General features: G+C 48.1%; 2 protein-coding genes and 1 long non-coding RNA gene across 3 annotated transcripts in view; all 3 read left to right on the top strand.

The window, feature by feature from the left end:
* Nucleotides 1–13,918, top strand: part of hcfc1b (host cell factor C1b) — a 68,735-nt gene extending 54,817 nt beyond the window's left edge. The window contains 6 exon segments of the mRNA XM_042299823.1: nt 3,216–3,692; nt 4,687–4,824; nt 7,481–7,666; nt 11,994–12,303; nt 12,694–12,757; nt 13,622–13,918. Of these exon segments, the coding sequence (XP_042155757.1) occupies nt 3,216–3,692; nt 4,687–4,824; nt 7,481–7,666; nt 11,994–12,303; nt 12,694–12,757; nt 13,622–13,661 (1,215 nt within the window). The 3' untranslated portion in view covers nt 13,662–13,918.
* On the top strand, nt 1,253–2,853 carry LOC121839663. Its single transcript, XR_006079160.1, has 2 exons — nt 1,253–1,689; nt 1,802–2,853. It is a non-coding gene; the product is annotated as an uncharacterized LOC121839663 (long non-coding RNA).
* On the top strand, nt 13,693–14,592 carry LOC121839707 (pollen-specific leucine-rich repeat extensin-like protein 1). The gene has a single exon (XM_042299958.1). It carries the CDS (start codon nt 13,693–13,695, stop codon nt 14,590–14,592), a length of 900 nt encoding a protein of 299 aa, XP_042155892.1.
* The last annotated feature ends 172 nt before the right edge of the window (nt 14,593–14,764 follow it).

The raw sequence follows: 14,764 nt of genomic DNA, 5'->3' as shown, positions 1-14,764 counted from the left end.
TTTTAATTGTTTGATTAGAGGAACGGTGCGATGTGCTTCGATTCACTAAAGTTTGTTGCATAAACACTAATTTTCAATTCTAATATATATCACAGCTATGGGGATGTCACCCCTCATAATGGAATGGTTCAGACCATTTGGAAGTTTGATGGACTTGAATGAGCTAATAATTACTGCGTTCTTCCTAAGATAGCCAGGTGAGACGACGCATCACAATCGTATCAAGTGCATTTTCTCTGAAAGTCAGCAACGTGCTGGGCTGGTGGGGGGTAGTGCTGGTGGGGAGGTAGTGCTGGTGGGGAGGTAGTGCTGGTGGGGGGTAGTAGTGCTGGTGGGGGGTAGTGCTGGTGGGGAGGTAGTGCTGGTGGGGGTAGTGCTGGTGGGGGGAGGTAGTGCTGGTGGGGAGGTAGTGCTGGTGGGGGTGGGGAGGTAGTGCTGGGCTGGTGGGGAGGTAGTGCTGGGCTGGTGGGGAGGTAGTGCTGGGCTGGTGGGGAGGTAGTGCTGGGCTGGTGGGGAGGTAGTGCTGGGCTGGTGGGGAGGTAGTGCTGGGTGGGGAGGTAGTGCTGGTGGGGGGAGGTAGTGCTGGTGGGGGGAGGTAGTGCTGGTGGGGGGGTAGTGCTGGTGGGGAGGTAGTGCTGGTGGGGAGGTAGTGCTGGTGGGGAGGTAGTGCTGGTGGGGGGTAGTGCTGGTGGGGGGTAGTGCTGGCTGGTGGGGAGTAGTGCTGGTGGGGGGGAGGTAGTGCTGGTGGGGGAGGTAGTGCTGTGCTGGTGGGGGTAGTAGTGCTGGTGGGGAGGTAGTGCTGGTGGGGGGGAGGTAGTGCTGGTGGGGGGTAGTGCTGGTGGGGGGAGGTAGTGCTGGGCTGGTGGGGAGGTAGTGCTGGGCTGGTGGGGAGGTAGTGCAGGGCTGGTGGGGAGGTAGTGCTGGGCTGGTGGGGAGGTAGTGCTGGTGGTGGGGTAGTGCTGTGCTGGTGGTGGGATAGTGCTGGGCTGGTGGGGAGGTAGTGCTGGGCTGGTGGGGAGGTAGTGCTGGGCTGGTGGGGAGGTAGTGCTGGGCTGGTGGGGAGGTAGTGCTGGGCTGGTGGGGAGGTAGTGCTGGGCTGGTGGGGAGGTAGTGGTGGGGAGGTAGTGCTGGGCTGGTGGGGAGGTAGTGCTGGGCTGGTGGGGGGTAGTGCTGGGCTGGTGGGGAGGTAGTGCTGGGCTGGTGGGGAGGTAATGCTGGGCTGGTGGGGAGGTAATGCTGGGCTGGTGGGGAGGTAGTGCTGGGCTGGTGGGGAGGTAGTGCTGGGCTGGTGGGGAGGTAGTGCTGGTGATATGTGATCATATAACAGAGCTGAGTGACTCGGTGAATAGAGAGGAGAGGGCTTAGAACTTAGCCCTGGGGGACTCCAGTAATGAGAGTACGTGGTGCAGACACAGATCGTCTCCACGTCACCTGGTAGGAGAGACCTGCCAGGTGTCATGTAATCCAGGAGTGTGCAGAGCCTGAGGCGCCCAAACCTCTTCAACCATGCAGTGAAGGGTAGCAAACATGATTTGCTTTCTTCGTCATGAAATTATCAACTTTACCCTTTAAATTAAAAATTAAAAAATGAGCCGTTTGGGTTTTGTGGTCAGGCCAAGTGTTTTGAGAGTCACCCGGAAGATAGCCGTGGACTAATTTTGTCATTTAGGTTAGGACATCTCTTAAAGGGTCGGACATCTTTTTGCAGTTCATTCATCTTCTTAAAGGCTTAGTCGGACATCTCTTAAAATGTTTGCGGACATCTCTTAAAAATTAAAAAATGGGTCGGACATCTCTTAAGGTCGGACATCTCTTAAAGGGTCGGACATCTCTAAAAGGGTCGGACATCTCTAAAAGGGTCGGACATCTCTAAAAGGGTCGGACATCTCTAAAAGGGTCGGACATCTCTAAAAGGGTCGGACATCTCTAAAAGGGTCGGACATCTCTAAAAGGGTCGACATCTCTAAAAGGGTCGGACATCTCTAAAAGGGTCGGACATCTCTTAAAGGGTAGGACTGGTGGCTCAGTGAAAGACTTGGCTTAGTAGCGTATCACTTTGGATGATTTCCCCCAATTATTTTTAATTATTCTTTTTTAGAATGTTTTCTGGTTCTGTGATATATTATCTAACACATGTGTCGTCCCGGCTCTTATAACTGCATCTTTCAGGATCTGAGCGCCGTAACAGCGATTCTCCAATTCAGCAGATTTGACACCGTGGTCTTGTTTCTTGATCGCAAATTCTGTGGGCTCTTTGGAATTGGCCATTTTGAAATGTTCTCTTTTAGCCTTTTTGGGGGGGGGTGAAAGCTGTCTTGCCCTCAGGATGGTATTCCCATCTGTAGGCTTCCTAAGGATTGATGTCATTTTTAGTGATCTCAAGGTCCCAAAAATATGTGTAGTTGTCCTTGCTGTACTCCATAGTTTGCTGTTATGGTTAATTCTGTTATGGTATTGGTGGAAGGAAAAAGGAAATAAACGCATCTTCTCAGCCAGATCAGAACAGGCAAACTTTAATATAGCGTCTCCACCACCATATAATCCTGTCGAATAACTGTTGTTTCCAAAGGATCCAAAATGAAGTCATTTTCCCATTTCCTTAAGTAGAAACCAGCTTAAGAAGAGCTGTAAGCAAGCTCCCAGTTAAGTAGAAACCAGCTTAAGTAGAAACCAGCTTAAGAAGGGCTGTAAGCAAGCTCCCAGTTAAGTAGAAACCAGCTTAAGAAGGGCTGTAAGCAAGCTCCCAGTTAAGTAGAAACCAGCTTAAGAAGGGCTGTAAGCAAGCTCCCAGTTAAGTAGAAACCAGCTTAAGGGCTGTAAGCAAGCTCCCAGTTAAGTAGAAACCAGCTTAAGAAGGGCTGTAAGCAAGCTCCCAGTTGCATGTTTAGATTGATTGACGCTGGAGGGGAAAGACACCGTTGTCAGAAAATGTCGTTTTTGGGGGGGGGATGGTAGAAAGAAAGTAATTTCAGATGGAAAAAAAATATGAACCAGCGATTCGTAACGTTTTAATTGATTTTGAGTCCGATGCGTGTAACATTCAGGTCTGTTTGGGGTCCCGCGGACCAATGCACTCGCGGTAAACATTTGAACCGGGGACAGACGCGTGTCGGTGAAGCGCTGCGTATTAAATCTATAAATCGATTGGTTTTCTTTTTCTGTTTAACACTTTGAACAGATGTGTTTTTTTAAAGAAATGTGCTGTGTAAATGAAGTTTGATCTGACCCAGCCCACCGAGGGCCTGGCCCCAGCAGACAGCCTGAACGACCCGGCGTCAGAGAGTAACGGCCAGGAGCTGGCTGCAGCAGTGACCCAGGCGGTGGCCCGGCTAGCCCCAACCTGCACCATGGTGGTGACAAACCCGGCTAAGAGTCAGCCCATGATGGTGGCCACCCCGGCTAAGACTCAGCCCATGATGGTGGCCAGCCTGGCTAAGACTCAGCCAATGATGGTGGCCAGCCCGGCTAAGACTCAGCCCATGATGGTGGCCACCCCGGCTAAGACTCAGCCCATGATGGTGGCAACCCCGGCTAAGACTCAGCCCATGATGGTGGCCAGCCTGGCTAAGACTCAGCCCATGATAGTGGCCAGCCCGGCTAAGACTCAGCCCATGATGGTGGCCAGTCCGGCCAAGATGCAGGCAGCTGCGACCCTGGCAGAGGTGGCTAACGGCATAGAGTCTGCTGCAGGGGTGAGTGGACTGAACCTTGTCAGATTTTTTGTTGATTGATTGTTAGATGTCTCGGATATATGTTCACCTCTTGATACTGAAAATTATTAGTTTTCTTGAGATTTACTGTCTAAGTATAATATTTTGTCAAAAAATATAATATTTTTGACCCTATTTCCAGAGATAGATGTTAAAGGATGTTTATTACCTTGTCTTCTAATCCTCCAGATTATTACCTTCTAGTACTCCAGATTATTACCTTCTAGTACTCCAGATTATTACCTTCTAATACTCCAGATTATTACCTTCTAGTACTCCAGATTATTACCTTCTAGTACTCCAGATTATTACCTTCTAGTACTCCAGATTATTACCTTCTAATACTCCAGATTATTACCTTCTAATACTCCAGATTATTACCTTCTAATACTCCAGATTATTACCTTGTCTTCTAATACTCCAGATTATTACCTTCTAATCCTCCAGATTATTACCTTCTAATACTCCAGATTATTACCTTCTAATACTCCAGATTATTACCTTCTAATACTCCAGATTATTACCTTCTAATACTCCACATCATTACCTTCTAATACTCCAGATTATTACCTTCTAATGCTCCAGATTATTACCTTCTAATACTCCAGATTATTACCTTCTAATACTCCAGATTATTACCTTCTAATACTCCAGATTATTGTCTTGTCTTTTAATACTCCAGATTATTACCTTGTCTTTTAATACTCCAGATTGTCTTTTAATACTCCAGATTATTACATTGTCTTTTAATACTCCAGATTATTACATTGTCTTTTAATACTCCAGATTATTACCTTCTAATACTCCAGATTATTACCTTCTAATACTCCAGATTATTACCTTCTAGTACTCCAGATTATTACCTTCTAGTACTCCAGATTATTACTGTGTCTTCTAATACTCCAGATTATTACCTTGTCTTCTAATACTCCAGATTATTACCTTGTCTTCTAATACTCCCATGTTGTTTATTTAGAGACAAGGAGCTCCTCCTGCGGTGGCCAAAGCCCCGGTGAAGAAAGACAACCAGTGGTTTGATGTTGGCATCGTCAAGGTGACCAACACCGTGGTCACACACTACTACTTGCCCACTGACGACCAAGCCACTGTCGATGTAAGACACTCCCACACCACGCGCACACACACACACACCACACACACTACCCGCTGATGACCAGGCCTCTGTCGTGGTAAGACACGCCACACCACACACGCACACACACACACACCACACACACTACCCGCTGATGACCAGGCCTCTGTCGTGGTAAGACACAGCACACACACACACACTACCCGCTGATGACCAGGCCTCTGTCGATGTAAGACACTCCCACACCACGCACGCACACAAACTACCCGCTGATGACCAAGCCCCTGTCGATGTAAGACTCTAAAAAGGCATCAGCATGCTTCAGTTCGGCTGGTGCCTGTGCTCACATAATCCCCTATTAAAAGGACCTTGGCTTGAATTATAATTATTTTTTAAAGCGCTGATAGTACTTTTTGTCCATTTTGAGATGCCCGTAGCCTGTTTACACTTTCTCAAAATAAGTCATAAGATAACTCATGTCATTAATTTTGATGTTTTTGGAGAGGAGATCTTTGTCGTGATTTTACGTCTTTAGATATTTCGTGCAGTATTTCTCAATGACAAAAATTTGCATGAACTCTGGTCTCTGGTTGAGTGACAACGACTTTATTGAAGAATCCCTACTGTTGACCAATCACTGACACTGTTGACCAATCACTGACACTGTTGACCAATCATTGACACTGTTGACCAATCACTGACACTGTTGACCAATCACTGACACTGTTGACCAATCACTGACACTGTTGACCAATCACTGACACTGTTGACCAATCACTGACACTGTTGACCAATCACTGACACTGTTGACCAATCACTGACACTGTTGACCAATCACTGACAAATGGGGCATGGACTTAGGCTCCGAACTTCGGCTCCGAACTTCGGCTTGTCACTCAGAAACATTTTTGTGTGCCCGAACAGTCGGGAGCAAATGAAAAAAACAAACAAACTTCACAAAATGTTGTCATAATATATGCAGTAACTCTTCCAAAGGGTTTCTGCTGGGAAGCAGACGTCTTAACAAGGCTGCTGTTCTGAAGTCACTATAATGCCACCTTGGCATCTATGATGATTACATTGGGTTTATATAGCGCTTCTCTAGGGCTCTTTCACATGCTCACTCATCCTCTCCTTCTCAAAACACTTCTGACCTTCTCGTCCAATGTTTTGAGGAGGCGAGAAAGAGAGAACGCGTAGAATCCATTGCGTTTGGTTTGTTTTGTGCTTTTTGAACATATATACACACACACACAACTTAGCACACTTTTATCCTCAGTCATTTACAGTACATTAAGTGCATACATTTTTAATATAGGGGTGGTCCCTGCTGGGGAAAAAAGTAAGTTGCCCCGGCGATGCTTTACAATGAGTTAAAGATGGAAGTAAATTAAATGCATAGGTAAAGATGAAAAAATGATTTACTAGATGGTGCTGACGGACATAGACAATATGGACAGGGACAATATATCCAGAGAGACATGATACATTGATGTCTCTCTGGAAGGAGATCCTCGCCCTGAGCTCATCTACTTTATTGTCCAGGACCGTTAGTGAGTAATATTCTGAAGTGCACGCCGCCTTCTTCCTCTTCTCCTGCGTTTAGGATGAATAGAGCTTGCCTCAGATTTACTAGAGGGTGCTGACGGACATGGTCGCTCTGTTTCTAGCTCCTAGACAACTTTACAGTTGTTATTATTATTTTAATTTTTTTTCTTACATTATTTCCTGTATTACCTACAACATTAAAATAACTTTCGGGCATTAGATTGGCGGTCATTCACCAGAAATTCAAGTCGAAATTCCACCATCTGAGCTCGGGTCCTTTGTTTGAAATTTCTACGGTAGCTTTATTCATCCCGGGGGAAGAAGGTGGCAGGCACACCATCCACCACTTTAGACTATATTAAATATACTACTATTTAATATACTATATATAAAGTAGATGAGCTCAGGGCGAGGATCTCCTTCCAGAGAGACATCAATGTATCATGTCTCTCTGGATATATTGTCCCTGTCCAGTCATTCAGCGGGGTTCTCCGTCCATTGTGAGGACGGGAAGAAAGAACTCTCAAGAGACGAGGAAAGGAGGAAGGGTTTGCTTTATGATTAACAACTCATGGTGTGATTGTGCTAAAGTACAGGAGCTCAAGTCCTTTTGTTCTCCCTATCAAATACCCGACCGTGTCGGAAGTGTGTTCCCTCAGACCACTACTCTACAACACATTAAGTGTGTTCCCTCAGACCACTACTCTACAACACATTAAGTGTGTTCCCTCAGACCACTACTCTACAATACATTAAGTGTGTTCCCTCAGACCACTACTCTACAATACATTAAGTGTGTTCCCTCAGACCACTACTCTACAATACATTAAGTGTTTTTCCTCAGACCACTAGTCTACTACCACTACTACCACATATCTCTTCTCCCAAGATCATTTTCTTCGGTCATCGTCACTGCTTGTTCTGGTTTTTGTTTTTTACTTTTATGATTCTGTGTTTTTTGTATTGCTAGATATTACTACTGCACTGTTGGAGTTAAAGAAACAAGCATTTAGCTGCATCTTAGATAACATCTGCAAATCTGTGTACGCTACCAATTCACTTGAATTTCATTTAATCACGTCGTGTGTGTGTGTGTGTGTGTAACTGAACTTGTCTTGTTCTTGTTCAGGATGACTCTGGGGCGATCCCAGACTACAGTCAGATGAAGAAGATGGATCTCCAGCCAGGGACGGCCTATAAATTCAGAGTGGCCGGGATCAACACCTGTGGTCGAGGGAACTTCTCAGAGGTCTCGGCCTTCAAGACGTGTCTACCAGGCTTCCCTGGAGCTCCCTGTGCTATCAAGATCAGCAAGGTAACACATTTAGCATTTTTACACAACAAAAATGAAGGCAACATGTACAGTGTTGGTCTCGTGCTTCATGAGCTGAAATAGAAGATCAGAAGAAAAAGCTTATTTCTCTCAAATGTTGTGCACAAATTTGTTTACATCCCTGTTAGTGAGTATTTATAATTTTGCCAAGATAATCCATCTACTTGACAGGTGTGGCATATCAAGAAGCTGATTAAACAGCATGATCATTACACAGGTGCACCTTGTGCTGGGGACAGTAAAAGGCCACTCTCAAATGTGCCGTTTTGTCACACCACACAATGCCACAGATTTCTCAAGTTTTGAGGGAGCGTACAATTGGCATGCTGACTGCAGGAATGTCCACCAGAGTTGTTGCCAGGGAATTGAATGTTCATTTCTCTACCATAAGCCGCCTCCATCGTTTTAGAGAATTTGGCAGTATGTCCATCCGGCCTCACAACCGCAGACCACGTGTAACCACGGCCAGCCCAGGACCTCCACTTCCGGCTTCTTCACCTGCGGAAATGTTCTGAGACCAGCCACCTGGACAGCTGATGAAACTGGGGGTTTGCACAACCGTAGAATTTCTGCACAAACGGTCAGAAACCGTCTCAGGGAAGCTCATCTGCGTGCTCGTACGTCCTCAACAGGGCAAATGCTCATCTTCGATGGCCACTGGCACTCTGTCGAAGTCTGCTCTTTACAGATGAATCCCGGTTTCAACTGTTCCAGGAAGATGGCATCGTGAGTGCGAGCGGTTTGTTGATGTAAATGCTGTGAACAGCGTTCCCCATGGTGGGCTTATGGTATGGGCGGGCATAAGCTACAGACAATGAACACAATTGTATTTTTTCAGTGACACCGTGATGAGATCCTGAGGTCCATTTTCGTGCCATTCATCCGCCGCCATCACCACATGTTTCATGATAATGCACAGCCCCATATCGCAAGGATCAGTACACAATTCCGGGAAGCTGAAAATGTCCCAGTTCTTCCATGGCCTCCATACTCAGACATGTCACCCATTGAGCGTGTTCGGGATGCTCTGGATCGACACGTACGACAGTGTGTTCCAGTTCCCGCTCAATATCCAGAAACATCCCACAACCATTGAAGAGGAGTGGGACAACATTCCACAGGCCACAATCACCAGCCTGATCAACTCTTATGTGAAGGAGATGTGTCGTGCTGCATGAGGCAAATGGTGGCAACACCAGATACTGACTGGTTTTCTGATCCACACCAGATACTGACTGGTGTTCTGATCCACACCAGATACTGACTGGTGTTCTGATCCACACCAGATACTGACTGGTGTTCTGATCCCACCAGATACTGACTGGTTCTCTGATCACACCAGATACTGACTGGTGTTCTGATCACACCAGATACTGACTGGTGTTCTGATCACACCAGATACTGACTGGTGTTCTGATCACACCAGATACTGACTGGTGTTCTGATCCACACCAGATACTGACTGGTGTTCTGATCCACACCAGATACTGACTGGTGTTCTGATCCGCACCAGATACTGACTGGTTCTCTGATCCACACCAGATACTGACTGGTTCTCTGATCCGCACCAGATACTGACTGGGTCTCTGATCCGCACCAGATACTGACTGGTTCTCTGATCCGCACCAGATACTGACTGGGTCTCTGATCCGCACCAGATACTGACTGGGTCTCTGATCCGCACCAGATACTGACTGGGTCTCTGATCCGCCTGGGTCTCATCCAGATACTGACTGGGTCTCTGATCCGCACCAGATACTGACTGGGTCTCTGATCCGCACCAGATACTGACTGGGTCTCTGATCCGCACCAGATACTGACTGGGTCTCTGATCCGCACCAGATACTGACTGGGTCTCTGATCCGCACCAGATACTGACTGGGTCTCTGATCCGCACCAGATACTGACTGGGTCTCTGATCCGCACCAGATACTGACTGGGTCTCTGATCCGCACCAGATACTGACTGGGTCTCTGATCCGACTGGGTCTCTGACCCGCACCAGATACTGACTGGGTCTCTGATCCGCACCAGATACTGACTGGGTCTCTGATCCGCACCAGATACTGACTGGGTCTCTGATCCGCACCAGATACTGACTGGGTCTCTGATCCGCACCAGATACTGACTGGGTCTCTGATCCGCACCAGATACTGACTGGGTCTCTGATCCGCACCAGATACTGACTGGGTCTCTGATCCGCACCAGATACTGACTGGGTCTCTGATCCGCACCAGATACTGACTGGGTCTCTGATCCGCACCAGATACTGACTGGGTCTCTGATCCGCACCAGATACTGACTGGGTCTCTGATCCGCACCAGATACTGACTGGGTCTCTGATCCGCACCAGATACTGACTGGGTCTCTGATCCGCACCAGATACTGACTGGGTCTCTGATCCGCACCAGATACTGACTGGTTCTCTGATCCGCACCAGATACTGACTGGTTCTCTGATCCACACCAGATACTGACTGGTTCTCTGATCCGCACCAGATACTGACTGGTTCTCTGATCCGCACCAGATACTGACTGGGTCTCTGATCCGCACCAGATACTGACTGGGTCTCTGATCCGCACCAGATACTGACTGGGTCTCTGATCCGTTTTTTAAGATACTGTTTCTTCACTGGGTCTCTGATCCGCACCAGATACTGACTGGGTCTCTGATCCGCACCAGATACTGACTGGGTCTCTGATCCGCACAGATACTGACTGGGTCTCTGATCCGCACCAGATACTGACTGGGTCTCTGATCCGCACCAGATACTGACTGGGTCTCTGATCCGCACCAGATACTGACTGGGTCTCTGATCCGCACCAGATACTTTTACTGGGTCTCTGATCCGCATAGATACTGATTGGGTCTCTGATCCGCACCAGATACTGACTGGGTCTCTGATCCGCACCAGATACTGACTGGGTCTCTGATCCGCACCAGATACTGACTGGGTTTGATCCGCACCAGATACTGACTGGGTCTCTGATCCGCACCAGATACTGACTGGGTCTCTGATCCGCACCAGATACTGACTGGGTCTCTGATCCGCACCAGATACTGACTGGGTCCGCACCAGATACTGATCCGCACCAGATACTGACTGGGTCTCTGATCCGCACCAGATACTGACTGGGTTGCTCTGATCCGCACCAGATACTGACTGGGTCTCTGATCCGCACCAGATGGGTCTCTGACTGGGTCTCTGATCCGCACCAGATACTGACTGGGTCTCTGATCCGCACCAGATACTGACTGGGTCTCTGATCCGCACCAGATTCTGACTGGGTCTCTGATCCGCACCAGATACTGACTGGGTCTCTGATCCGCACCAGATACTGACTGGGTCTCTGATCCGCACCAGATACTGACTGGGTCTCTGATCCGCACCAGATACTGACTGGGTCTCTGATCCGCACCAGATACTGACTGATTTCCTTGTGAACTGTAACTCAGAAGTTGTTGCATGGTGTTTTATATTTTTCTTCAGTGTAATTTATTTAACCACGAAAGTTGTTTTTAAAAAAACATGTTTTTGAACATCCTTTGCCCAGGGAGCGTTATTTATTTTATTTTATTTTTATTTATTTTATTTATTATTATTATTTTGTATTTATTTTATTTAAAGTTAGTTTTATTTTGTTTCTTTGAATGTGTTCAAAACTCAAAACACGCCAGAGTCAGAGGTCAGTAATGCTACATTTGTCTCACTGGAGTTTAAAGTTTGTCTCCCTTCCCCTCCTCTCTCTCTCCCCACTCCTCCCCTCTTCCCCCTCTCTCTCCCCTCCCCCTCTCTCTCCCCTCCCCTCTCCCTCTCTCCCCTCTTCCCTCTCTCCCCTCTTCGCTCTCTCTCTCCCCTCTTCGCTCTCTCTCTCCCCTCTTCGCTCTCTCTCTCCCCTCTTCTCTCTCTCTCCCTCTTCTCTCTCTCCCCTCTCTCCCCCCTCTTCTTCTCTCTCTCTCCCCTTCTTCCCTCTCTCTCTCCCCTCTTCCCTCTCTCTCTCCCCCTCTTCCCTCTCTCTCTCTCCCCTCTCTCTCTCTCTCTCTCTCCCCTCTTCCCTCCTCTCTCTCTCCCCTCTTCCCTCCTCTCTCTCTCCCCTCTTCCCTCTCTCTCTCCCCTCTTCTCTCTCTCCCCTCTTCTCTCTCTCCCCTCTTCTCTCTCTCCCTCTTCTCTCTTCTCTCTCTCCCCCTCTTCCCTCTCTCTCTCTCCCCTCTTCCCTCTCTCTCTCTCCTCTCTCTCCCCTCTCTCTCTCCCCTCTCTCTCTCTCCCCTCTTCCCACTCTCTCTCTCCACTCCTCCCTCTCTCCCCTCAGAGCCCAGACGGCGCCCACCTGACCTGGGAGCCTCCGTCGGTCACATCTGGTAAGATCATTGAGTACTCGGTGTACCTGGCCATCCAGAGTGCCCAGAGCGGGGAGCAGGCCAAGCCCACCACCACCACCACCCCAGCCCAGCTGGCTTTCATGCGGGTGTTCTGTGGGCCCAACCCTTCTTGCCTGGTGCAGTCGTCCAGCCTCTCCAACGCACACATAGACTACACCACCAAGCCTGCCATCATCTTCCGCATCGCAGCCCGCAACGAGAAAGGTTACGGCCCTGCCACGCAGGTCAGGTGGCTCCAAGGTACGGAACGCTAAGCTAGCCTCCTCTGTCTCTAAAGTGTTCGAATTGTGTCACTAATTCCTCGTTGTGTTTTGTATTTTGTGCTTGCTCTTAAGTGAAACAGAGCTCCCATTGATCTCAAAGGGAATTAATTCCCTGTATCAATCAATACATATGAACGAAGGTTGATATTTTATTATACCAGAGGACTCTTGATATATTGAAATGAAGATTGATGGACCCCATAGCAACAACCATACTTCATGATGCTCTTTCCTTTAAAAATAAAAAGCTACCGTGTTTGCCATCTTTACTCGTTGACAAGTTTTTAAAGCGTCTTTGAGATTTTCGTTTGAATGAAAAGTGCTATAATAAAATATATTATTACAATCCTATGTCCTCTCCCTGTAGAGGTAGGTAAAGATGGTGTTGCAGCTAAACCAACTGCTAAGAGACCAGGCTCCTCACCTGACATGTGAGTACCATTCATCTCTCTCTCTCTCTCTGTTTCTCTCTGTCTGTCTCTCTCTCTGTTTCTCTCTCTGTTTCTCTCTCTGTCTCTCTCTCTGTCTCTCTCTGTTTCTCTCTCTGTCTGTCTCTTTCTCTCTCTCTGTTTCTCTTTTTCTCTCTCTCTGTTTCTCTGTCTCTCTCTCTGTTTCTCTTTCTCTCTCTCTGTCTCTCTCTCTCTCTCTGTCTCTCTCTCGGTCTCTGTCTCGGTCTCTGTCTCTCTCTCGGTCTCTCTCTCTCTCTCTCTCATATATCCACATGAAATAATAGGTTATTTAACTATACATTCCTAAAAATAAAAAATGCTTTGAATTTATTTGAACGAAGTACTTGAGTAGTCAGTTGTGACCCCTCTGTCATAATTCTTAACTTTACGCTCCACTACGATATTTTGGTATTTGTTTAATTAGTCCGCTGTTGATACAGTCCGAAACGCTTTGCATGTCAGCAATTAACTTTTCAAGATATCAAACAAAAACATCAAGCCGGTACAATGCGTTTTGCCTCATACCAACTGTATCTCTGCCAGAGTTTCTGATCAAGATCTTAGATAAACATGACAGGATGTTCTCTGTTTAGTGAGTCCTCCAGATCAGAGGCAGTAGGGATGACCAGGGATGTTCTCTGTTCTCCATGACTCGATACAACATCACTTCAGAGATGCACAAAAAAAAAAAAAAAAAAATTGGAACATTCAACACGGGTGAACCTTAAACTCTCAACTTTTATTCTGGTCTTGACTCTCAGCTCCACTCCTAACGCTCTCTCCTGACTCTTTCACCAGCCCCCTGTCTATGTTCATCTGTTGAATCGTGTTGTTTCTCTCCTTTAGGAAAGCTGCCGGTCCAAAGAAGGCCAGATCAGACCAGTAAAGGGAGTTTCCTTCTCCCCTTGTTGTCCATGATGACTATTACTGAACTGAATACAACACCCCTCAACCAGCCCTCACCAACTATCTACAATATCCTTGCCTCAACCTCAGCCCCACAAACCTGGACCCAGACTGGCCCACGAACCTGGACCCAGACCGGCCCACGAACCTGGACCCAGACCGGCCCACGAACCTGGACCCAGACCGGCCCACGAACCTGGACCCAGACCGGCCCACGAACCTGGACCCAGACCGGCCCAGAAACCTGGACCCAGACCGGCCCAGAAACCTGGACCCAGACCTGGACCCAGACCCCCAGAAACCTGGACCCAGACCGGCCCAGAACCTGGACCCAGACCGGCCCAGAACCTGGACCCAGACCGGCCCACGAACCTGGACCCAGACCGGCCCACGAACCTGGACCCAGACCGGCCCACGAACCTGGACCCAGACCGGCCCACGAACCTGGACCCAGACCGGCCCTGGACGAACCTGGACCCAGACCGGCCCACGAACCTGGACCCAGACCGGCCCACGAACCTGGACCCAGACCGGCCCACGAACCTGGACCCAGACCGGCCCACAAACCTGGACCCAGACCGGCCCACAAACCTGGACCCAGACCGGCCCACAAACCTGGACCCAGACCGGCCCACAACCTGGACCCAGACCGGCCCACAAACCTGGACCCAGACTGGTCCCCCCCCCCAAACCTGGACCCAGACTGGTGTCCCCCAAACCTGGACCCAGACTGGTGTCCCCCAAACCTGGACCCCCGCCCCCATCATTCACAAAATGGCTGCAAGAAAAACCCAGATGAAAATAATCCCAGAGCCCTCATCACTCGAGGTTGTGGTGCCACGGACACCTTGTTCCAACCTCGTGTTCTTTATTGGTTTATTACTGAGATCTTCTGTTTAAAACGGTTGTAAGCACACAATTACATTTTTCTTGGCTTTTTTTTTTTTATTTTTAAAAATGATTTTCGGTGAAATCAACAACAACAAAAAATAAAATAAAAACACTGTGGAGTTTTAACTGTAGTTGCTAGCTAGTTCTTTTCGTCTCTGTCCCATGCTTTTCTCCATCCCGATTTATCAACAC

This window comes from Oncorhynchus tshawytscha, linkage group LG16 (genome assembly GCF_018296145.1).
Source record: "Oncorhynchus tshawytscha isolate Ot180627B linkage group LG16, Otsh_v2.0, whole genome shotgun sequence".
NCBI classification, from domain to species: domain Eukaryota; kingdom Metazoa; phylum Chordata; class Actinopteri; order Salmoniformes; family Salmonidae; genus Oncorhynchus; species Oncorhynchus tshawytscha.
Note: the sequence above shows the minus strand (reverse complement) of the source record. Positions and strands in the feature narration are given on the sequence as shown.

What these genes read in the sequence shown, in the direction of transcription:
- LOC121839707 (XM_042299958.1), top strand. Translation starts at nt 13,693, where the DNA reads ATGACTATTACTGAACTGAATACAACACCCCTCAACCAGCCCTCACCA.